Source organism: Talpa europaea (assembly GCF_964194135.1).
Source record: "Talpa europaea genome assembly, chromosome: 8".
Classification (NCBI taxonomy): domain Eukaryota; kingdom Metazoa; phylum Chordata; class Mammalia; order Eulipotyphla; family Talpidae; genus Talpa; species Talpa europaea.
The window spans coordinates 119,107,091-119,131,742 of record NC_140075.1 but is presented as its reverse complement, the minus strand read 5'-3'; the positions used below and the strand labels follow the sequence as shown (position 1 = coordinate 119,131,742).

Below are 24,652 nucleotides of genomic sequence, written 5' to 3'. Positions count from 1 at the left end.
ACTCTGCCAGGACCTCAGTGTTCTCCCCGGCTCTCTGAAAATGGAGCCACAGGAGGACAGGAGGCGGCAAGGGAGGGTCAGGGCTTCACGAACGCGCCAGTCGGGGAACTCTGCGTGGGCCGACATCACTCCAGCACCTTCCGTGCGGCAGCCAGGAGAGCCGGCCCTCAGCACAGTCACCTCCTTGTATTTCACTGCCAGAACCCGCTGGCGTTGTGTGAGGACTTCCTCCGCTTCCATGGCTGCCTTCCCCAGCGTGTGCGCGCCAGGGTGCCGAGCTCCGCAGGTCCAGAGCCCCTGTTTGCGGTGAAGGTCCTGTTCCCAAGGTGACTGAACTGGAAACAAAACCCTATGTGCCCACACACCTGCCCCTCCTGGGCCACGGCTCCCCAGGGAATGGACACACCCTCTCAGGCTTTCAGAAACCCGAACCAATTTGCCCCGCGCCCAGGCCAACCCTCCTGCCACCAGGAGCAGGGCTGAGGCCCCGGGGAGGGTGGGGCGGGGTGGGGGCCGGGGGACAGGGCAGAGGACAGTGGAGGAGGGTGGGAGAGGGAGGGAGGCAGGTGGCGTGGGTACATTTATTGTGCTTAAGGAAGCCCTCTGGGCCCCAGCTCCCCGCCCCCCTCGGGGCTTGTCAAGGGGAGTCTCAGAGCAAAGGGGGAGGGCCATGGGGACAGCTCAGCCTGTCCAAGAAAGGCAGACTCGTGGCTGAAAGTCCTGCAGCTGCAGCCAGACCACCCCAAGTTCTGCACTGCCCCCCTTTCTCAGCCCCAGTCCCGATGGCAGAGAAGTTCGGGGATCCTCATGGTTTTTCTCCTCCTTGAGACATGCTGCTCCCTCGGGGCAAAGCTCTGGCCAGAGACCTGGAGACTGCGGCGGGGCCGTGCTCAGAGGCAGCCAGCCCCCCGGCTTGTCCGCCACCAGCTCCCCTTAGATTCGGGACACCCCCGTCCCGAGACTGCACGATGAGTCCGAGGCGTCACCCCGGCCGCGGCCGGCTACTGCATGCTCTCGTATTTCAGGTATCTGAGGAGCCTGCCCGGGAGCGGCAGCGTGTCCAGCAGCTTTAGGCGGTGCTTCCCCACAGCCTTCCGAACCCGCAGCCGGCAGAGGTGGGCCAGAGGCCTAGGAAGTTCTGGAAAGGGGAGCAAAGGAGAAATGCTGATTGGTCACTTGCCACTGGTAAAGGGTTTGCTTCCACGGCCCTTGGTCCGTGGGAGGTGCCCTGCCCACGTGGCTGGGTAAGGTGGTAAGGGGGGGTGACGAACTCCCCAAGCCGGGCAACCCGGGTCCCTGCCAACCGGAAAGATGGGCAAAGCACCTTCCACATGTCACCCCTCCGTGACCTGCACAACCCAAAGAAGTCGACAGGGCAGGTCCCGACCTATTTCACAGGTGAGGACTTAGTCACTCCTGGCACGAGAGCTGGCACCTCCCTGGCCTCATGCGCCTTCCCCAACTCACTCTGAGCCAGGGGGTCAGAATCCGACCTCCTAAGTGTCCCCCAAGCAGGGACTTCGACTCTGGCTGCGGGCGGGGTGGTGAGAATAGCCAGAGGGGCGGTGGGTGGGGATGGGGCAGCTCCCAGCACGTCCCAGAAACCTCTCCCAGGAGGGGCCCTGGGATGCCTCCTGCAGTGGAGTTTCTCAGCAGGCGGGCAGGAAGAGAGACAGGTGCATTCCATGCAAGGGAGACAGAAGGCCCAACCCCAGGAGGCTGCCCAGGGAAGGGGGGGTGCAGAGGGGCCGTGGAGGTGGGCAGGGAGGCCAGGCTCTGCAGCACTGTCTACACACACGGATGGAGTCTGCACCTGTCCCCTGGGACGCGGCCTAGTGCCTACGACTTACAGACCACCCTTCTCTAGGAGGGCGGGAGCAGGGGACCTTGATGGGGGGCTCCAGCATCCAAGCATGGCCGCTCCACCCTCTAGTGGCCAAGAATCAGGGTGGCAGTCACCAATTATTCATGAATTCAGTGACTGTTTACTGAGTGTCGAGAGCCGTGCCCGGAGTGTGTGGCAATTCGATGCCACCTCCCTGTCACGCGCCAAGAGACTTTAGCAAGGACTTGAATTCAAGTGCTCCCCCCGGCTACAGGGGAAGCGACAAATCCTACACTCAGCTGGGCTCAAACGGGCACAGGACGGAGGCAGAACGTGACAAGGAGTCAGGGCACTGGATCCCGGGGCTCCTGGGCCACGACAGGCCGCAGGCCAGCAGTCCCACCTGGGCCAGCAGCAGCAGCAGCGAGATGATAAGGCACTGCAGGTCAGTCTGCGCAACGCGACTGACAAACACTGGCCAGAGAGGACTGTACCTGGGACACCCCAGAGTCAGAGAAAGCCCCGGGGAAGAGCTGTGCCTCTTCCGGGCAGGGGCCTGTTGTTTGGTGTCAGCTGCAGCGTGCGGTGTGACCACCGTCTCGCCTCACCTGCCCAGGTGCGCTCTACGAAGCCCCAGAGGGACTTGGCCTCACCTAGCCAGGCTGCCCCACTACACTGCACAAACCCTGCTTCCCGCGCCTGGCACGCCCATCTGCAAACCCCTTAGGCTGGCAGAGCTGGCAGTGGCTGGATGAGAAACCACCAACCTGCTCTCCTCAGAGGGGGGTGATGAGGCCCAGTGGGGTGCCCTGCTACTGGCCACCCAGCGAACCCCTGGCTCCAGAGCTTAGGGGCCCCCGGGGCCAGTGCTGCTGCAGGTGTGGCCCGTGGCCCACCCGGGAGTTTGCTGAAATGCAGGTTCCCGGCCCTGCCCCAGATGCGCTGCCCAGAATCTGTATTTTTAACAAGACGCTCAGGTGCCTCGTATGCCCCCCAACCATTTGGGACCCCCGGCCCTCCACTCCCCCTGCACACTGCTGCACAAACATGGGCAACTTGCTCCAAAGTCCCCACCTCCTTCAGGGAGCTGGAACTGTTTACAGCATCCCGGACAGACTTCCGGGAAGGGCTCTGGGGCAGTTAAACCTCGGTCTGATCCCCAAATCTGCCGCTAACTCTCCGGGGAGGTGCGGGGGGGCTGGTCCAGGTGATAGTCTCTCTGAGGGTCATCTTGTTTACAAGACAGAGTCACCGAGACACCTGCACGCGACTCCGCTCAGAGCCTGGCACGGGCAGAGCTCACTGAGCGTTAGCACCAGGCCCGCCGGGCGGTGGCCCACCAGGCGCCGCAGCGGCGACAGCCCCTACCTGCCTTCTCCTTGATGACCGCCCAGTCCGCGAAGCTGTCGATGTGCTCCTTCAGCCGCGAGCAGAGCTGCACGTTGCCCACGTAGTCCAGCAGGACGTCAATGATGGGCCCTGCCCAGCGGCTCACCTCGGGGGTGGACAGGATCTCGCAGAACTGAAAGACACACCTGTGCTGAGTGCCCGGGCCCCGGGCGCTGCCCGTCCGACAGGTGAGAATCTGGGCGGGCGAGGGCAAGGCACCATGTGCCAGCGTCACACCCCCGCTCGTCGGCGGAGCCTCCGCCGCCAAGGGGGTGGCGGGCACCGTGGGCAAGACCATCTCCTCCCTGAGCCTCAGCCTCCCTGTCTAGAACACGGGAACAGAACCAAGGGGACCCGCCGTGCCTCTGCACACGGCAGGCGGTGGCCGCTGGCCGTGAGCATTCTCCCCGGAGAAGGGGGTGCCTCCCTTCCTCCACGGCTGGGCTTTGAACGCCATCCCGTGGGCAGCGCCGGCAGCTCCCCCGCCTCTGCACCTCGCCTGACCAAACGCCAGCGGCTCTCGCCTCCACCTGCTCCGGGTCATTCAACCCTGCATGCCAGGTGGCGGTTTGGGGGCGTGAGGAACCCTCATTGCGCCGCGTTGCCTCCCTGCTCCTTCAGTCCCCCAAGACAGCAGTGCCCCCCAATTCAATTGTTCCCATGAGCCCCTGAGTTCTGCTGCTGCTAGAGCTCGTTAGCCGCCCGGTACCCGTCTCCGAAGTGGGTCACCACGGGCGCGCCCGAGCGTGCGGCCACCAGCCCGCGCCGCCTCCGCTAGAAGCCTCGCGGGGCGGCTCCTCCCCCCGCCCCCGGCCCCCCCCAACCTGGACCGCGCAGGGCGCCTTGCCGTCGGGCCCCCCCTCACCTGGACCACGCAGGGCGCCTTGCCGTCGGGACCCCCTCACCTGGACCGCGCAGGGCGCCTTGCCGTCGGGACCCCCTCACCTGGACCGCGCAGGGCGCCTTGCCGTCGGGACCCCCTCACCTGGACCGCGCAGGGCGCCTTGCCGTCGGCCCCCCCCCCCGCACCTGGACCGCGCAGGGCGCCTTGCCGTCGGCCCCCCCCCCCCGCACCTGGACCGCGCAGGGCGCCTTGCCGTCGGCCCCCCCCCCGCACCTGGACCGAGCAGGGAGCCTTGCCGTCGCCCCCCCCCTCGCGCACCTGGACCGCGCAGGGCGCCTTGCCGTCGGGCCCCCCCCCCCCGCACCTGGACCGCGCAGGGCGCCTTGCCGTCGCCCCCCCCCCGCACCTGGACCGCGCAGGGCGCCTTGCCGTCCGGGCCCCCCCTCACCTGGACCGCGCAGGGCGCCTTGCCTTCGGGACCCCCCCCCCCCCCGCGCACCTGGACCGCGCAGGGCGCCTTGCCGTCGGGGCCCCCCCTCACCTGGACCGCGCAGGGCGCCTTGCCGTCCGGGCCCCCCCTCACCTGGACCGCGCAGGGCGCCTTGCCGTCGGGCCCCCCCGCACCTGGACCGCGCAGGGCGCCTTGCCGTCGGGGGCCCCCCCTCACCTGGACCGCGCAGGGCGCCTTGCCGTCGGCGGGGCTGGCGGGCGCGTCGCGGAGCCCGGCGGCGCGCGCGGGGGCGGGCGGGTGCGCGCCGCTGCCGTAGCGGCAGGAGAAGCAGGCCTCGCCGTCGCAGCCGAGGTCCAGGAGGAACTTGAGCAGCGACAGGCACTTCATGGCGAACATGATGGTGGCGGGGAAGGCGGTGGGGTGCGCGGCCACGCGCGCGTCGATGTCGGCGCCGTGGTCCAGCAGCAGCTGCAGCGTGCGCGGGCAGCCGTGGCGCACGGCCACGAGCAGCGGCCGGATGGCGTCGCGGTCGGGGTCGGGGTGGGCGCCGGCGCGCAGCAGCAGCTCCGTGGCGCGCGCGTTGTTGTTGGCCACGGCGAAGTAGAGCGCGGAGCTGCGCCGGTCCTCGTAGAGGCGCGCGCGCTCGGGCGCCAGCGGCGCGTTCACGTCGAAGCGCGCGGCCAGCAGCGCCTCGAGCACCGCGTCGTGGTTGCGCTCGGCCGCCAGGTGCAGCGGGCTGATGCCGCTCCGGCGCACCCGCGTGCGGCTCGTCACCGGCAGCAGCATCTGCACGACCCTGCGGGGGGCGGGGCGCGGGTCACGGGGCGCAGAGGCCCACCGCCCCCCCCCCAGAGGTCACCAGGGGCGCGGCGGGCGAGCCGGTGCCCCGGGACCAGCCAGCGCGCCCCACTCCGCCGGGAGGGGGACCAGCAAACAGGCCCAGAGGCCCCCAAGCCACACAGCCCGCGAGGGCTGGAGCTTCCAGCTCGGATTCCCTGACCCCCAAAGCCTGAGTTCCTAAGAAGCCCAGCCACGCTGGGCCTATGGTTTCAAGGGTCACCTGCTGACTTTTTCCGCACCGTGTGATCCGGAGGGATGGCCTGGAAGGCTCCCAAACCCAAGGGGTGTCCCCGGGGCTACCCCCTCCACACACCCCCACCCCACCCCAGCCATGCAGTACAGCCTGGTGGTGGCATTTCGGGGGAGCCCAGCCCTCCCTTGGGGCAGTGGGATGGGGAAGCTGGGCAGCCTCGGCTGGGCCCCGCTGTGCACTGGGAGCTTTCCCAGCACCAGCTGGTTTAGCCTTTGCAGCCACCCCAGGGCACGCCTCACCATTCCCGTGCTGCAGAGGAGAAAATGAAGGCGCAGAGGGGCTAACGGGCCTGGCCAGACAAACCTCCTCTGCCCAGGGCTGAGTCATCTGGCGACCTCCGTCTGGCTGCCCAGGGGCCCTGGTGGGGCCCCCAGTCCTGGGACCAGCAGGACAGATACACGTGGCTCAGCCTCTCCTGCCCCAGGCCCCAGACCGCGGTGCCCTTGGGGGTTGCTGGCTGCCCTCTCCTGGGCGTCTTAAAGCCTGTTCCCCTGAGGGCTGACTTGCTGTAGCCCCCCCCAGGCTCTCTGCCCTGCCTGGGGCTGGAGAGAGTTGGTCACCCCTGCAGAGGCTGGACGTTCCCGCGGCCCTTGCTGCTCTCTCGTGCCCGTCAGGTGCTGCTCTGGGCCCCTCACCTACATGCCTCTAGTGCAGGTGCCCAGTATCCGGGTGAGGTGGGTGCAGCACTATCCTCTCCTACGGGCGAGGAAACGAGCCCAGAGAGGATGTGTGACTCGCCCAAGGAAACACAGCCAGGGAATGAGGGAACCGGGATTTGGGCCCAGGCAGCTGGCATCCCCTGGAGTTAAGGCCACACTCTGGCCACTCCCCGTGCAGCAGTGACGGTGACAGCTGAAATGTCATGGGGTTTGCATTCCTCAAGATGTGCTAATTTGCCTGCCCCTTTTTACCTTCTCTGCTGCCCTGTGGGGTGCCCACAACCATCTGTGGCCTTCCTGGAACAGACATGGCTCAATTCTGGGGGGTTGACTCCAGGATCCGTGACCCCGTGTCTTTGCTCTGCTCCCCGAGCCTCCTGCCATCTCGGGAACATAATCCTTTCAATCCCTGCTGACAGGTGACCTCATGCCCCGTGTGGGTCTCAAGGGCTGAAGCAGGTGCCACCAGGCCCTTTCCCACGCCTCTCTGCCTCCTGGCACTCCGGCTTCCTGGCTTCCTGGCAATCTGATGCCAGCAACCCCCGCTGGGATCTCACTGGAAAGAATTGTTATTGTTAGTGACACTGTGTTTGCCTAAAATCTGCCTCTAAAACCTCAAAAGGAAATTCACACACCCGGGGGGCTAATTGCCTCCTAATTTCTATTTGTGCAGGCACAGGCGGGCTGACCTCGCTCTGGAGAGGTGCTGGTCGAAGGCAGGGCTGGGGCCTCACCCTGGACCTCGGCCATCCCCAACAAATGCTCCCTCACAGCCGTGACGTGCCCAAGCTGGGAAGAACAGCAAGGGCGCCGCCCGGGGCCGCTGACCAGACAGGGCTGGTGTGGTTGGTAGGTCCCAGCTGGTCTCCAGCACTCCCCTGCCGAACCCAGGGAAAGTGGCTGAAATATGGGGACCTGGCTGGCCGCTCCCTAGTTTCCCAGCGGCATCGTCTTAACAAGGCAGGCTAATCACACTGTCGTTAAGACTTTGCCAGTCTGAGAGTAAATGTGTAACACTGTGCAGGGCCTGGAGATCAGAGGGCTGGACATAAGCCCTCCCATTTTACAGAGGGTGAAACTGAGGCTCCAGCCTATGGCAGGGAAGACAGTGAGGCTGGGCAGGTGGTGGATGGCCACGCCAGGGTAGAATGCGGGTGTCCAGAAGTTAAAGCGGCTTGCAAAGATAATTTAATTACAAGTGAAAGAGAAGATTTTAAAATGAGGAGCTCAGAAATGAAGTCTCCAAAGCGAGCCTGTGTGCTATGTCAGCTACAAAACAGACCCTAGCCATCTGGGTGACTTTTAGGAACCCTGAAGCCCCCGTCCAAGCCTCCACAGCTGACATGGGGATCTTTGAGGGTGCAGCCCAAGCCTCGGGATTCTGGGAGCTCCCAAGGGTTCCCAGTGGCAGCCAAGGTTGAGAACCACTGGCTTCAGTGTTTTCCTAAAGCCAGCTTGAGGGACTCTCGGGGCATCTGTTCTTGTCTAACAGTTTCTTAATAAATCTGTCTCAAGCGTTACTCTCTCACTTCCTGAGACGCCTTTGCTAAAGTGGAGATGAAAAATAGGCGTAAGTGTGCTCTGGGGGTGACGAAGGCTTGGGAGTCTCAGGGACTCCTTTCTCAGCCATTCTTGGATGCCACACCCTCCAGTGAAATGTGCCCAGGAGAATGCACCCTCTGGCCACCCCGAGACAGCTGCTGGAGCGGCCTTCCCTGCCGGGGAAGGGCAGGGTGCGTGGGCAGGTGCCTAGCGTGGAATGCCTGTGGAATGTCACATCAAATCCCTGCGCGTGAGGTTCATGAATGCCACATGCCCAGGGGGTGAGCGAAGTGCTGGCTGGCCAGAGCCCTGCCAGGTGGCAAAAGCTGCTGGGAACCCAGACCACCCTGGGAAATTGTCCTGGCCCCTCTGGGGCCTGGCGGTAGAATAACCAGGAACATGGCTTCGGGATCAGCATGAAGCCAGGACAGGAAGCTTTGGAGGACCATAAATCCTTCATGTGAGTGGTGCCAGAGCGGACCAGCCTTGCTCCCTGCTCATCCCTGAGAAATGCTCAGTGCTTCTTCAGCCTCCCCCCGTCCCCCGCTGGGGCCAGATTGCCGGCATCAGCGTCCATTTGAACTTCAGGCCACCAGTGTGAACAATAGGCCCAGATGAGCGGGGCAGCCGGCTCTCTCACGCACACCGCTGCTTCCAGCCCGCGTCACAGATGGTCACGGCTTCCCGTGCCTGTGTGCCTGCACCCACGGCCCTCCCACCCGATTGTTCCCTATCTCCTCTCATCTCAATAGCAGTACCCAGCACACAGTAAGTGCTCAATAGAAGCTCGCTATTGTCATCAGTCCTATTTGTGTTCCAGCAGTACCCCCTGCACGCTTGCTAATTGCCCAAGGGGTTATCTTTGAACCCCTACCAGGACTATCCACTAGTCCAGACTTGTAACTGGCCCCCTGAGGGGAATTCCTGTAGATGTGACATTTGGGGACTCCCTGCCATCTGCAACCTGTGTGCCCTTGGGCAAGTCACCCAAGCTCTTGTCCACTTTGACCTCTTCTGGGCCTTCCTAGTCCCCCAGGCAGGCTGTTTGGAGCCCCCACCCCACTCCTCTCGACCGGCTGGGGGTGGCGGGGCTGGGCTGACCTGTAGTTGCCCTTCTTGGAGGCGACGTGCAGGGGGAGCAGGCCGTCCTTGTTGGCCTTGTTGGCGTCAGCGCCCTGTGACAGCAGGAAGTCCACCACGGCCTCGTGTTCGTTCTTGCAGGCCTCGTAGAGGGCGGACGCGCCGTCGCTGGCCTGCGTGTTGATGTCAGCCTCTGGTCAAGGAGAGGTGGGTCAGTGAGGGGTCGGGGAGGTGACTGTCCTTGATGTAACACCTGCCTCGGCCTGTGCTAGGCACGTGACCCACTGCGTCATTCACTGGTGACCTTAGAAGGGAGGTGACCCCTGGAGGGCCCTCAGCCCACTTTGGAAATCTGGAGGCCCTGGGGCTGCCGGCTCGGTGGGATCTAGAGAGACGACAAAGCCCCAGTGGTTCTGACTTCACTGGGCACATGCTGCAAGCCTCTGAGTCCACAAAGTGACCTCTTCAACGCAGGGCCCACCCTTCTCTCCATGTCACAGACAGGACCCTGGAGCACAGAGGACCTGCCCCACTTGCCACCCGGCTCATAGTGAAGAGCCAAACTTGAACCTAGATGGTCCGACAGCAGAAGCTGCGTCCAATGGCCTGATGTGGAGACCAGGCCCAAACCCTCGCTTCACAGTAGAGTCAGCCCTGCCCTGAGGAAGGCCCTGCAGGTCTCGGGAACACAGAGGCCCCGATAAAAAACTCAGTTGTTGGGGTTTGCTCTTCTCTGCTTTCTATTTCAAGGAATGAGAGGGATTCGCTGTCTGTCTCCTCCAAGGAAATCACCACATCCGTCGTGGCCAGAGGAGGGACAGTCACGCCTGCTGACCGTCTACCCTCTGCCCGATCTCCTGACCTTCTCCGCCCTGGTGGCAGTGGAGGGGACTCATGGGACTCTCTGCAAAAGGAAGCGGGGCCTGGACACTGGCGCCTCCTCATTTTAGAAGGAAATAAAACTGAGACAGCAGTGAAATGTCTGAAAAAGCTGAAATCAAAAGCATCTCTTAACCACAGCTCCGCTCTCTCCAGGCTTTCTGCTTATTTCAGGCTTTCCGACGGGTTCTAGTTTTGATGACTAATTTCTGGACGGTGGCAACAGCAAGGCTTTGTGCAGTTAAGACTCTGAGTTTGTTTTAGGGCTCACGAGCCAGCTCTGTGGCCTTGGGCGCCTCCCGGGCCTGTTTCCTCATCTGCTGAGCAGGAACAAAGATACTTACCAACCGGGCTCACCACAGGGGAGATAGGGAGGTAAATATCTGCTGTGGACTGAATTTTGTGTGACCTCCCCACCCTGCCATTTATCTGTTGAACCTTCACCTCACTGTCACGGTGTCAGGAGTTAGGGCCTTTGAGAGGAGATTTGGGCCTTAGGGGGATGTTCTCATGATTTGGGGTATTGTCCCGATAGTACCCCTTGGTACTTCCACCCTGTGAAGATGGTTGTCTAGGGACCAGGAACAGGCTTTCACCAGACCCCAACCCTGCCAGTGTCTGCAGCTCTGGAGCGGTGGGACATGAACCTCCGTAGTTGGAAACCTCCCGGTCTCTGGTGGGCCCAGCGCCTGCACAGCGAGGGGGCTCAGCCCACGCCCTTCTCCAGCCCCGAGGCACCCAGCGCACAGGCTGGTTCTGCTCTCCAGCCCGAGTTCTAACATCGCCGGCTCTAGAAAGGCGAGCTCCTTGGAAGCCTGGCCCCGCCAGCAAAGCCATCCACTCACACAAGAAAAATATTTAGATTTGTAAATGGACGCGGCCCACAGAGGGAACAGACCCGGACTCGAGTGTCAGCAGGAGAGCCGGGCAGATGTTTAGAGTTAGCCAGTTCCCTCGCCCGCTGAGCACCCTGCCCTCGGCCCAGCCTCCTCGCCTGGGCTCCCAGGACCCTGCCTGTGCCCCTTTGTTCTCCAGCTGGTCAGGCCAGATTTGTCCCTGGCTGCAAGGAGGAGCCTTAGGTCTGTTTTCCCAACTGCTCAGGCACGTGCTGAGTAAGTGGATGCTTATCCAGGCAAAGTCCCACAACCGCCATTCTCGAGGAGTTGGGGGTAGGGTGGGGTGAAGTGTGGAGTGAGATGGATGACGTCAGAGTCTAGCCTCCAACTGTGACCAGTCATTTCATCTCTCTGACCCTCAATCTCCTCATCCACAAAATGGGTGAAGACACTACCTACCTCATGCAGTTATGGAGAAAACCCAATATTCTGGCCTGTTCTTTGTTCTTGCTTAGCACAATGTCTAGCACATAGTAGGTCCTCACACATTATTGCAGCCCAGCCCCAGGATCTGGCTTGCCCCGGCCTCTCTGTTACTAGAGAGGGAGGGCAACTTCCCATGCAGAGAGAAGAGAAATCAATGATGTTCTGTAGGGGGGAGATCAGATTATAATGCTCTTTAACCCAGAGAGGGTTTGCCGCTGTCCTGCATCCCCTACAGAAACATCCACCCACTATCCAGACTTACATCTGGCTTCCGTCTTCTGCTACTAGGGCATCACAAAGCCAGCAGTGTGATTTTATCTTCTCCCCTTAAGTGGCTAAAGATTTTCCACAGGCAAAGAGAGCTGGGTTCAAATCCCAGCTCTGCCACTAATTTGCTGTGTGACCTTAAACAAATCACTTTCCCATCCTGGTCCTAGGATTCACGACGAATAAAATGGGGAGGTGACTCCAATGTTGTCTGAAGCTCCTGAGTGTGATATGGTGGGAAAAGAAGTGGTTAGGGTTCAGGAGACGGAGAGCCTGGCCGGATCTACCTTGAACTGGTTACGTGACTGTACCTAAGCTATTTCCTCTTTCTGGGCTGCGGAGTCCTCATTTGTAAAATGAGGATGTTGGGTTAGATTAGAGATGGCAGAAGCCGCACCTGGGCCACGGCCTTAAGTTTGTGCCTCGTTGCAGGCTGTTTAGTGGATCTCAACGTGTTTCCTGCTGAGCCGAGACACAACCTCAGAATCCTCCACACGGCGCTCCAGGAAGAGACCTCATTCACTCAGAGAAGTTCCACAAGATGACGCCCGAATTTCCCTTCCCTTTAAGCTGGTCACTGAGGTCCATCCCAGCTGTGCCCCTTAGGGACACCGAGGTCCAGGGGCCCTTGGCACTCACCGTGCTTGGCCAGGAACCTCAGCGCCTCCAGCTGCCCGCTCTGGGCAGCCACGAACAAGGGGGTGATGCCGTAGGCGTTCTTGGACTCCACCTTGGCGCCACCCCGCACCAGGATCTCCATGACCTCCAGGTCATTGCGAGAAACAGACTCGTGCAAGGCGGTCCAGCCACGGTTGCAGCGGTGGTTGGTGTCCGCGTTGTGCTGCACCAGGATCCTCACCGCCTCCACGTTCTTGTGCTCACAGGCTGTGACCAGGGAGAATCACGTCGTCAGCAGGGCGCCTGGCAGCCCCGGCAGCACAGACCTCATTCATTCGTTTGTCCATTCACCATTCATTCAGCAAACACCCAAGGGACTGTACTGAGTTCAAAAATCTCTGCTGGTGTGCACAGTGTGCCAGACCCTCTGCTTGAAGCAATTTATATGGGGTAAGTAATTTCATTCTCCCAAGCACCCTCAAAGGAAGTAGTGTTAGTATCCCCCTTTTACAGATGACGAATATGAGGCACAAAGAAGGTGAGTGACTTCCCCAGGGTCACACAAATAGTCAGTGGCAAAAGTGGGATTCCAAGCCAGGTAGTGGGGTCCAGAATTTCTTGGACTCCACCTTGGCGCCACCCCGCACCAGGATCTCCATGACCTCCAGGTTCTCTAGAATGTTCCAGAATGTCCCTAACGCCTCTCCCTTTCCAGTGTTACCTGCTTCATCCTCCACTTTGCCAAGATCAGAAGATGAAGAGGAGACCAGGTCATATTCCTCACGAAAGCCCTCCTTAAAGCCTACCCACTTAATTTGCGGTAAAATTTCTCTCCTGAGTACAACTCACCAAGTCTTTCTTACCTGCTCCAGCCTCCCTTTTAAGCCTCATCTCTCTCTAGACCCCACTGTGCCCTTGGTTGTGGCCCAGTGTTATCACTGGGAAGCTGGCACTTATCCAAATTAACCACCACTAGGCAAGAGGTGGTGAGAACGGTGAGGGGCTGCCACTGTCTTGTGTCAAACAGGGCCTCCTGCCTCAGGAGTGCAGGCAAGCCCCAAGGGTACTCTGGGAGAGCTGAGGTGCTTGGTGTGGCTCTGGTGTCCTGGGGGGGGGTAGGTGTGGGGTGGGGGAAAGATGGGGCCTGGGGAAGACACTTCCACCAAAGGTTTATAACGCACCCAGTTCCTGCTGTCCAAAGAATGTTCTAGAAGCTGAATATCAGACACATGGGAAGTATGGAACTTCTGTCACTGTTGTTTTTCAAAGTTCTATAGCCTAGTAATTCAGAAGATGGCACTGGCATGCAGCTCCTGAGCTTAAACCCCAGGCTATCCCTTGCTGTCTGTGTGAGCCTGGGCACCTCATTTCATGTCCCCACGTCTTGGGTCCTCGTCTGTAAAACTAGGTGCTGGCAGGGCCTACCTGCAGTAGATGGAGATAAGGTTCAGATAAAAGATGGTTGCCCGCCTGACACACGGTAAGTGCTCGATAAATGCCAGCTGTGACCCTGGGCCCTGCCAGGGCGGCCAGAGAGAGGCCTTGGGTGATGAGGAGCTTTTGTCTTCCCTGGACATCCAAGAGGTACACGTGCTCTCTCATTCCTTTTCACTTTTGCCCACGCTGCTTCTTCTGCTTTTCCAGCTGGTAAATTCCACAGGTTCAGGGGCCTAGGCAGGCACTCCCTCCTGCGGTGCCCTTTGCCTTGCCCTCATAGGTTCCTCCCCTCCCCACCCCCCCACTCAGACCCCTCCCCCACGCTCCCCTGAGCTGTTGGTCACTTTCTGTGTGCATGTCCTCCGGCCCTGGGAGGACACAAGGTTTGTGTCTGTTCATCAGCGTCCTCAGTGCCCCTCAGCGGCTCTTGGGACTATTGGCTGAATACTGCTGAGAAGATTCCATCACCAGAGTTATGCATCGGAGCAAGGCCGCCCCTTCAAAGCAACCCCTGGGGGCAGGTATGTATAGCTGGAGCAAAACTTGTGAAGGCCCCTGGTTCCTGGGTGCGTCCTCGGGGATCCCAGCTGGCAGCTCACCTTTGTAGAGGGGCGTCTCCCGGCTCTTGTTGGAGATGTCGGGCTCGGCCCCCGCCTGGAGCAGGGAGAGGAGACAGTCCAGGTGTCCCCTGCACGTGGCCAGGTAAAGGGCCGTTTCCTCCTGCAAGGTGCGCTGGTCCAGGGTTGCGGGGTACGCTGCGGAGAACAGACAGGGACGTTCCTGAGGGGGGAGGTAGCTGCCTTCCCGCCTACATGGAGGTGCCTATTCCCTCCCCGCTCTAAGGTCAGGCAGAGTGCGTCCTCCTGAATTTCCCAACCTCTGGCCTCAGTGGCTTTCACTGAGCGCCGTGTGACCCTCATGCTCCCGCCAATCACTGCAGGAAGCTCAGCTTCAGCAGCTGTCTATGCCCTGGAGTGCGGTGGGTGTCTGGGGTCCTGAGGGCAGAGGTAACTGGCGCCTGCAGGCGGGACCATCTACCTCTGCCTTGGGAGGAAACTGAGGCTGACAGAGGAGGCGTGTGATGTGGGTAGGATCCCACAGCTGGGGGAGGGGGGTGGCCTTGGCAGGCATGGCATAGCTGCAGTCTTTTCCCCAACCAAGTCAGCCCCTGGAACATTCTAGAACAAGCTGGCGTAGCTTTCCCAGATGTGACCCCTCCTCATTCCTCCCCTAGTAATCAGGCTCTCCTCGTCCTGGGAGGTCTGGAGAGATGGCAAGGGTGAACTTGGTGAACTTGGGGCTCTGGAGGAGGGAGTGTTCGCCCCCGAGTCCACTCCCCGCCCCGGGGCAGCAAGGCCTGCCCCTCACCTCGCTGCAGGGCCCTCAGGCAGTCCAGCTGGCCGTAGTAGGCGGCCTCGTGCAGCGGCAGCCAGCCCTCCTTGTTGGGCTCCGCAAGGTTCTTCCCCGCCTTGATCATGGCCTTCAGGGCCTCCTCATCGCCTTCCTTGATGGCCTTTAGCACGGGGTCCAGGGGCCTGTAGAGCAAGTGGAGTCACCCCTCTGCACGGAGCCCAGGCTGGGCAGCCCCTCTCCCGGAGGAAAAGCAGGGCCTGCGGTGCCCAGGGGCGTTGCCGGCAGCGGGATCCACAGCCTCGCTGCTGACAGTGGTTCCTAATGAGGACGGCCGGTTCCTAAGCCACACAGTGAGACTGGGAACTCCGCCCTGACCTTGGCCTGACCTTCTGCTCTGTCATGGCTTCCTCAGCCACACTGACCCCAGCCTGCCTGCCGCAGTCAGCCTTGCCTCACCTGCTGGGAGTCCTCATCTAGCCACTGGCCTTCACTTACCTTTGGGAGATTATTTGACCGCTGTCTGTCTCCCCCACTGTTCCCAGTTCCAGAAAGACAGGGACAGTGTATTTCTTTTAGCCCTCGTGCCGTTATCCCCAGGACCCAGCTCAGTGGTTGGTCTATAATGGGTGCTTAATAAATATTTGTGGCATGAGGGAGAGGCAGATCTCACAATCCAGTAATCCCAGCCATTGTTTCCCCCCTTCTATTTCCAGAGACAGCCTCTTTCTGGTTACAGTTTTGCTTTTTCATTAGGATCTTCTTATTTTGTGCAAAGCGTTCTCTGCAGCACCTCCTTAGAGTATGTGGAGAGTGTGGCGGCCCAGTCAGATAAACATGGGGGGCTCTGGGTCCAGCCTTGCTCGTGTCCACTCTTCCTGGGAGCATCCCTGGGCGGGGGGTGCTTCCACATCTTGATCTGCGAGTCAAGCACCAAGTTGGGGAGCTGTGCTAGAAAGGGGGAAGACCCCCCATCCCTAAGGCTCTCAGGGGCTGCAGCTCTAGTGACAGTCAGATCCTCCCGCCACAGTGCAGGCGCCGAGGGGCAGATGGCCAAGCCCTCGCGGGCCACGGAGCGCGCTCCCTGAGCATGGAGCTCCAGCCTCCGCCGAGAGCCTCCACCTTCGAGTCTGTTTGCCTTCGAGCGCCTCTGAGATGAGGGCACAGACCCCTCAGAGGGAGACTGTGCAGAGACATCTTTCTGGGGTCCCCTGCTTGCTCCCGACCCTCATCATTACCCTAGAGCACGAGCTGCTGAAAGACGTAAATGCTTGAAGGATGAACACCCTTGCGGCATTCCCAGCGTAGAACTGCTGAGTGTTAAAAAGATTTCAGGGCTAACGGGAATGATAGATTCTTTGCTTGGGTCACTAAAGCTACTTTGTTCATTCATTCATTCATTCATTCACTCATTCACTCATTCACTCATTCACTCATTCACGGAGCTCCTTTCCCGCATCCCTGGAGAGTCAGTGGGCGCCACCGCTCAGGTGACTGCTGCAGAACTGGGCAGTTCTGCTCCCCCAGGCCCATGTCCCAGATGGAGAAGATGAGGCGGGCCGTGGGCCTTGCTCCTGGGCCCACACACGCCAGAGGCCAGCACAGGCTCTGAGGGTCCCCAGGGTCCCCAGGGCCACCCCTCTGCCCTCCCCGCCTCTTCCTCCTGCGTGAGCAGCACTTCCTCCTGCCTCTCAGCCTCTGGGTTATTAATAGCATCGGCGCGGAGGCAGGCCCAGCGAGGATGACGGGTAGCCGCCCCGATAAGCCCTGAGTCCCCATCAACGCCATCACGGCCACCTCGAAGAGCCCTTCCCACGTGAGGCCGGAGTAGCCCGGCAGCCTCGGAAAAGCCTGGGTAGGGTGAACGTCTCGACCCCCTGGGAGGTCTCCTGGGGGAGGGAGGTGCTGGCTGCTGTGGCCGTGGGGCGTGGGGTGTCACGTGCTCTCGGGACAGGGTGCCAGCTCGGGTCTGGTCCAGCGTGATGCCAGGACCCCGGAGTCGCAGGCACATCCGCTGGCTCTTCGTCTGTGAGCCCAGCCAACATCCCCTCCCCAGCAGCGGGAGGGCAGCTGGGGGGTCAGGCCCTCAGAGACGACGGAGTTAGAGGGTCACTCTGTCCTCTCCAACCTTCTCTCCCAGAGAGGGGAGACTCAGGAGGGACAGCGACTGGTCGGCACTTGCCGGGAAGTGGCAGCCGGGCCCAGACGAGACCAGAACCAGGAACTCCCTTTCTAGACTCAATCCCACCCCAGCGCCAAGGAAGTGGGATGCAGCAGAGTTTGGAAGGACTGGGAAGGAAAAACAAAACATCAGCCAATCACCTCCTCCCTTCTGTGCAGCATAACCGAGCAAGGAAATAGGGATTCGCATGATGGGGCCCCCTCTGCTCCTAGGGTCGTTACGGGGAAGCCAAGATAGGAACACCTCAGAGCTATTTTCTAGGGAACCACCTCACCCAGCACCCGGGCGCCAGGCAAACAAACTCCCTCCTGCAGCTCAGAACGTTTCTGGACCCCAGCACCTGGCGCTGAACTCCAAGACAACAAAGCTGAACCGAGCCCGTGGGTGTAGCTCGCGGCCATGCCAGGATGGCAGTGGGGCCTGGGGGAGACCGAGACGGAGCAGGGACTGACACCTCAGCCTCAGCTCTGAGCTCCTCTACCTTGGGGGCTCCCCAGTCTCCCTCTCGCTGGGACCCCAGATGCAGAGTGCCACGGGCTCCTCCAGCCCATGGGCCCCAGGGGGGCCGCTGCGGGGTTAACCACAGCCTGGCTGGAAGCTCCTTGGGGACCGGAGCCTCTCTGGCCTCTGAGGCCAGCTCAGGAGGAGCAGCTGGGTTTCAGAGTCACACCTGGGGCAGGGGGTGCAGGGAGGTCCCCCCACAGTGCCCTCCTTCCCATCCCTCACCCCTCAGCCACCGCGGGTGGGACGTGAGCTTGGCTGGTCTCGGGGGCCGGGCCCGGGTCACTTACGCCAGCTCTGAGGTCTTGCTGCTCTTGTATTTCTGCAGGACCCCTTGGAACAGCCCCATGGGGCCTGAGGCTGCCGGGCTCTCGGGAGGCGCAGTCGACCTGGAGGGTGCAGGGCGGGAGTGAAAGAGGGAAAAATACTCTGCATATGAGAAGCGGGTCATGGCCGGAGGCTGGAACTGGGCTGGAGGGAGCGTGAGGGGGAGAGAGCCTAAGAGGCAGACACAGGGCGCTGAACCAAAGCAGATGGCCGCGTCCTCTGTGTGCTGGACACAGCTGCTGTGTCTCCGGATTATTTTTGGCCCTTGGAGGAAGCCCTGGGAGATTTAAATGACCATATAAGACAACAATGAGGTTAACCTCACCCCCTCCCCAGCCAACCACGCGGGAGGCAGATATGAAGCAAGGTGACATACTTCCCCCAGGGGGACGTGAGCAGCGGTCAGTGGCAGGTCCCCAGATGCAAGGGGCTGGGTCTCCGCTCTCCAATCTGGGTTCCCACAGGGGCTGGGCAAGAGATTCGTGGGGGTCAAAGTTGGGAGGCAGAGCCAGGCCTGTGCCCCCACCCCCTCGCTGGCTCTACATGAGGGGGTCCTGCTGCCCTGGGGTCGGGAACAGCCAGTCCAGAGATTACAGCAAGAGGATTCGAGAAGGTCCCAGGGCCAGGCCGTGGACTCAGACAGATGTGAGTTTGAATCCAGACCCTGGCGCTGCCTGCCTGTCTGACCTTGGATGAGGGGAATTCTCTGGACTTTTGCTCCAGAACAGTCCTGTCTGGGAGGAGTGAAGCCTGAATGATGAGCAGAAATGACAACGCTCATTGTTGAGACGCGGGGGGCTCCACCTGTGCCCACCGCTGATTTCATCACTCTTTCACCTCCCTGAGCCTTGGTTGCCCTGCTCCATCAGGCTGGTATGAGGACAGGAGGGATGCAAGCAAGGGGGGAGGCCACCCCATGGTCTGGATTGATTGGGGGTGCAATGAGAATGGGGCCAAAGCTCACACTATCCCCAATCCTAACAGATCGGCCCTGGTCGTGGACAGATACCCAAGGCCCAGCATGGTCTTCTGCACCCTCTACCCTGGGGGATTGGGAGTCTTGATATTGGTGACCGGCACCCCCTGGGACATGGAGGTGCTGGGACAGTGACCCTGGGAAGGACCCCGCTTTTCCAGGACAGGTCAGACCACAGATGCTGTGTGTCCTCAGCAAGCCCAGGGTGGGTGGACGGGCTGTGCAGGCACAGGACACCCGCTCCTCGGCATCAGGCATCTCAGCAGGGGTCCAGGGCAGCCTCCTCCACCAGCCTCCTCCTTGATGTCACTGTCACTGTCTCCCTTCTTTCACTGCCTCTGTCACCTTGTCTCCCGAGCACCCTCTGGGCTGGGAGGCTGAGCAGCGCACGCCTGGCCCCCGTGTGTACATTCAGTAGCTCTCATGACCTCTTGAGGTGGGTGCCAAGGTCCTGCCTTGTTCTAGAGGAGGGAGCCAAGGTCCCCAGAGTGGGTGGCCGCCCTGGTGACGTGCGCATGGTGACCGGGACGCCCACCTGTGTGCAGAGCGCCTCAGCCCTTCCTCCTCCTCACTTTGCTCATTTGCAAAAAACGAGGATGCAGGACCAGAAGGGGGTTTCCTCACTGCTTTTGTGGAGCCTTTGCTGAAATGAACTCACTGGGGGAAACGTGGCAGGTGTAGGAGACTGCACCCCGGGAGGGGTGGCAAGGCCAGCCTGGGGGGCTGCATGCTGGGCAGGGTGACAGCCCCCGCACCTTGGCAGCCCCCACCCTCGGTCTAGACACAGCCCTGGGCTTCCGTCTGAACTTGATCCCCGGTGTCCAGCCGCCCTTATCATCGATCCAGGTATGGGCTCCTGTCATTGATTGTTTTCAGCAAGGTCGTTAACAACCACCCTCAAACCAGGAGCTACCGCTGGCAGGATGGCCCCACGAGCACATACAGGCGCTGGGGCTGGAGCACCCAGGTGTCCTGGAGCCCTAAAGTCGGGTAGCTGAGGTGGTGTTAGGGGCACCAAGCAAGTGCTCAGGGCTGCTGAGCTGTAGGGGTCATGGCTGGCTGGGGAACCAGGCCCCAGTGGGTTCTGAGCTTTCCTGTCTAGGCTGCAGCCCCACATCCCCCCGGGCCCTGAGCAGAAACCATGAGGGCTGAGTCATCAGAGGTGAGAGCAACCTGGCGGGATGTGGCTAGAGGTCATGCCCCTGCGGAAGCCAGGCAGGGCCTGTCCTTTTCTTGGGGTCATGCACTTGGGGCCTGTCCTTTTCTTGGGGTCATGCACTCATCGGCATCACCGACTTCAGACATGGGTCCACCTCAGTGAGTGGGGAGTGGAGTTGTGATGACAAAGCCCCTTAATTTCTTAGTGAGCTTGTCTGAGCTAATAAGAAGCCCAGGCCAGCCCAGGAAGGGTGTTAAATTGGCTGACGGCAGCTGGCAAGCAGGCATCTTAGCGGGGTGGGGGGGGGGGCGGCAAATGTGAGTCTCCCTCCTGCCCACACCTCTTCCAGGAAACTACATTTGTCCTCACACCACCCACTCAGACACCCAAGCACAGGTGCCTGAGTACAGTAGGCACTTGCTACTTTACATGAATAAAATGAAACAAACAAAAGCCTGATAACCCTGGTGTTGTGTGCCAAGATTTCCAGTTCCAGGGGAACCAGCCTGCTGCCCTCTAGAAAGGAAGAAAGGTAGAGAAAGGAAGAACTCACAACATAGAGCTCCTCCCCACCATTCCTGAGGTCTCTGGAATTAGCCCCCCAACCATGAAAATTCTGTTTCTCCCTCATCCTCTGGCCAAATCATCCTTTCCAAGCTAGCTGAGAGAGTCACACTCAGAGAACTTGAATTCCAAGCTGTAGATTCACTGAGTGATTGCTCTTGGCCAGGACTTGTGACAGGCACATGGCACCAGGCATCTCATCTACCCCTCCAGCTCCCTCTACGAGGGAGACATCATTGGCTCCCTTTTGCTGCTTCTAACCTGTTTAACAAACTCCTATTCATCCTGCAATGCCCACCTCCTCAACTAAGTGAATCAACCCTTTTGTGTCCCTTCAAAACTGGGGCAAGCCTTTCTGCTGTGCCCTTCCTGTTGGGCCATCATGCATCTCTGGCCCAGGCCTGACTCACATCCAGATGCAGAGAAGGAACCTGGCACACCATGGCACACCAGAGCCCTCAGCAAGTATGGGTGACTTGATTTGAATTGTCTGCAGCTGTGCATACATCAGCTCAAGCAAGTTCCTGCTTCGCATTTTCTCTCTTTATCTTCTTAGAAACTAACCTTAAACAAAACGCAGACGTTTAAAGACCAGCTTCCTCGATCCATCCATGGCAACCTCGGGCTCCCTGTCTCATGAGGCCACGGATGCTCCCTTTCCGGGGCACGGGAAGCCAGGTCTGCCTATCAGGGGGCCCTCGGGGGGGCCACAGCCTGCCTCACGCATGAGCCTCACGCATGTTTCAAACTTTGTCCCTTCCAATGTGATGGGAGGGAAGTAAACTGGAAAACAGTTTTAAAAGGGAACTTTCTGTTTTCTCTGGGGTGCTGGTCTGGCTTTTACTTTTATGGCCCCTTTAGGGTTGCCATTTTGGCCATAAGATGATAACAACAAATTCCATTCCTGGAGAATTTAATTGTTCTCAAAGTGTTTATTTGCCTGAAATCATTCATTGGGTGCCCACGATGATCCCTAGGGATGCAAAGGTGAGGGTTTCTGCTTCCTGTCCCCAGGAGGTGACAGAGTTGTTGGAAACACTTTCAGGTGAGAGACTGCCTTCCCGAAGACACTGCCTTTCCACACTGGTCCCCGTGTGGAAACCTGGCTCATGAAGCAGAGGCCGCCCGTGAGTGGGTACGTGGGGCACCGCGGGAGGAGGGGCAGTCTGTCTGAGCTGCAGGATGTGGGAAGGCTCCACACCTCCGCGCCCTCATTTTATCTGCTTTTCCTAAGAACACTGTAGGTGGGCAAGATGCGGTTTTGTGCCATTTAGAGGCAAGGACATTGGGCTCAGAAAGTTTAAGTAATTTGCCTAAGGTCACACAGCCGGGAAGTGGCGGCGGAAGTGTTGGAGCCTCCAAACCTGCTTCTCTTTCCCCTCTGCTACCTCTGTATTCATTCCTTTCACCCCCCACCCCTGTTCATTGGCTTGCAGAGAGCCATTGGGGCTCAGGGGCTCCCCAGGGGTCAGGCGCTGCAGGGTTGGGAGCTTCCCGGGAAGGAAGCTGGATGGAGCGCTCACCTTCACAGAGCCTACAAGCCAGTGGTGAAAACAGATACATGACTTGTAAGTCATCGCCAGGGCCATGAAGGAAACACCAAGAGGGCAGGCACGGGAGGTGGACCCCTGACCCGGGAGGGGGTCGGGCAGGATGTGCAGGGGAGATGCCATTGGGTCTGGGATCTGAAGGCCTAGCAGGAGCCGGCACGTGTGTGGTGTCCTGTTCCTAAGCCTTGCAGGTTGATTTGGATGGAAATTTGGGGTCAATGGGAGCAGACTCTGGGCTCCTGGACTGCTGCACCCCATCAGCACACCCTGAGTGTCTGTTGTCTTTGGGGACCCAAATCTCTGTGGGTGGGAAACAGACATAATGAGACCCAAACCCCACATCCAGGTGGAGGAGGGAGCGGAAGCAGGGAGAGGCCCTTGCAGAAACCGCAGAGGTGGTGAGGGACTTGAACTTCAGAGCAGGACAGACTCCAGTTCCCATCCTGACCCCGCTGGGCACACGAATGCCCAGCTTACGCGGCCTTCACAAGGATTATGTGGATTGCAGAGTGCCCAGCCCGTGGGAAGCGCACGCCTTAGAGGGAGGGGACAAGAATGGCTTAAAAATCATGTTCTTAAAGGGAGGATTTGCTTCCCCAGCAGGGGAACCTCCTGCCAGACACACAAGGGAAAGCCCAGCCAGGAGGCATCCAGGCACAAGGAGAGTGAGTGTGAGACCAGGTTGAAGCCTCCTCCCCTGCGTGACCGTGTCTGGATCTTCAGCGAGGGCTGCGTGACCTCGGGTCAGTCATTTCACTTCCTCTCTGAGGGCTTTTTCCCAGGAGGCTGATAAGTGTTTGTGGGCCACTGTGAGTCTCTACTTCCTCACCCTCTCTGGGAAGGAGATCAGGGTCTGGCCCTCAGGGGCTACTCGTTTGTGATGTTAAGTGGGTGTGTGCGGGCTGGGAGAAGCCTGCAGGTGCTGGGGTTGTGCCGCCTTCTTGCTGCAGGCCTGACTTCTGAGCCAGGATGCCCTTATCTCATCTTTCCCCTCCTGAGAAAGAGGAACCTGTGGTCTGCTTGAGCTCAGCTGCCAGAACAGGAACCAGGGCCCCTACATCAAGGCCATGATGAATCCTGGGCTCTGGGTCTCTGCTTTTCGCACTGGGTCCCAGAATGGGGTTTCCTCTGCAACTCAGCCTGCCTGCCCCTGTGGCTGCTCGGGGCATCCTGGACCTCTGGCCAGCTTGCCTGCAGAGGTGGTCCAGCCTTGGCAAGGGCCAGAGTTATCTGGGGAGAACCTCATTGATTTCACCAGGGAGTGGGGCTGCACCATCACCCACCTTCATTCTATCATGTGGGATTCTTTAAAACTCTTGTTAATAAGATTCAGAGAGGTTAAGTGACTTGCCTGAGGTCACACAGGTGGCTGCTAGAGACAATGACATTCGAGGCCCGGGCCCCAAAGTAACACTAAGACAGTTGTCATGGCCACTCCCTTCCCTCTGCCTGATACACTTCACTTTGACTCAAAGGTGAGCAAAAGCATTTTATGAGTTTGTCTATTTTTTTTTCTAAGAGCGTATTGAGATCTGATCTGAATTACCTCTTTGGCTTCACCTTCCTACAAAGGCGTCCTTTAGAGCTACGCTGCCCAGCATGGTAGCCCCCTGGCCCCAGGTGGCCAGTGAGCCCTCGAGATGTGGCCAGTCTGAATGGAGACACTTTGTGAATGCAAAAAACATGCTGAGTTGTAAATTTGATATGAAAAAAAGGTTGTAAAATCTTATGTAGCTCTTGCATTGATGACATTGGAGATGATAATAATTAGGACTGAATTTCACCTGTCTCGCTTTGCTTTTTAAATACGGCTATTAGGACATTCAGAACTGCATGTGTGGATTGCGGTTCTGGCCTGCAGCACATTTCTGGCAGGTGGCACTGCCCTAGATGGTGACTGGGCTGCTGAGACGGGGGAGCCAGACCAAGGGCGGAGGGAGGTCCTTTGCTTGCAGACACGTTTTCTCGGGGACACTGCATAGTTAGGGCGGGGACATCACCCTCACAGGCAACCCACATTCCCATATTTGGGGTGTCACTTCACTCCTTAGCACATAAAGCCAGTGACACGGGGCCAGGCTTTGGAGTCAGCCAGCTCCAAACTCCGCAAATGCCCCTCTTAGCCCAGAGACCTTGGCAAGTTACTCAGTCCTGAGCTTCAGTTTCCTCACCGGTAGCCTGGAATTCAGCGTGCAGCCCGCCTGGGAGACCCTCGGGGGATGAAATGACTCAGAGTGTATAGAGCACGTCAGGCAGTACCCGGAGCTGTCAGAACTCAGTGGTTTAATGAGTGAATGTAAATAAACCACTAAGGCGTCCAATGCGCCCCAGAGTCCAGGATAACTGGGTGTGGTTTACAGCGTTCACGGCCTGTACCCTGTGCATGCCCCAGCTGGCCGCCCTCGCTCACCTGGTCCACGGGTAGAAATGGGCAGGTTGGCGGTTGGCACGGGTGGGCCCAGCGGCCTCTGGGGCGGTGGGGCCCCGGGTCTTGTCGGCCAGGCTCTGCTCGATGGCCATCTGGATCAGCTCGTCCTCGCTCAGGCTGCCGTAGAGGCTGTACTCCTCATGCCCGATGGCACGCTGCCCGCCCGGAGCGCTGATCTCCGTGGCCATCCTCTGCCCCTCTCACCCGGC

General features: G+C 59.9%; 1 protein-coding gene across 1 annotated transcript; it reads right to left on the bottom strand.

Annotated features, from left to right (window-relative positions):
• Positions 1-627: 627 nt before the first annotated feature.
• On the bottom strand, positions 628-24,631 carry ASB2 (ankyrin repeat and SOCS box containing 2; the record flags this gene model as incomplete). The annotated part of the gene is made up of 9 exons (XM_084240679.1): positions 628-1,138; positions 3,194-3,347; positions 4,726-5,305; positions 8,905-9,076; positions 11,991-12,236; positions 14,006-14,161; positions 14,775-14,941; positions 17,730-17,828; positions 24,426-24,631. 9 exons carry the CDS (start codon positions 24,629-24,631, stop codon positions 1,002-1,004), a joined length of 1,917 nt encoding a protein of 638 aa, XP_084096805.1. The 3' UTR covers positions 628-1,001.
• Between the last annotated feature and the right edge of the window lie 21 nt (positions 24,632-24,652).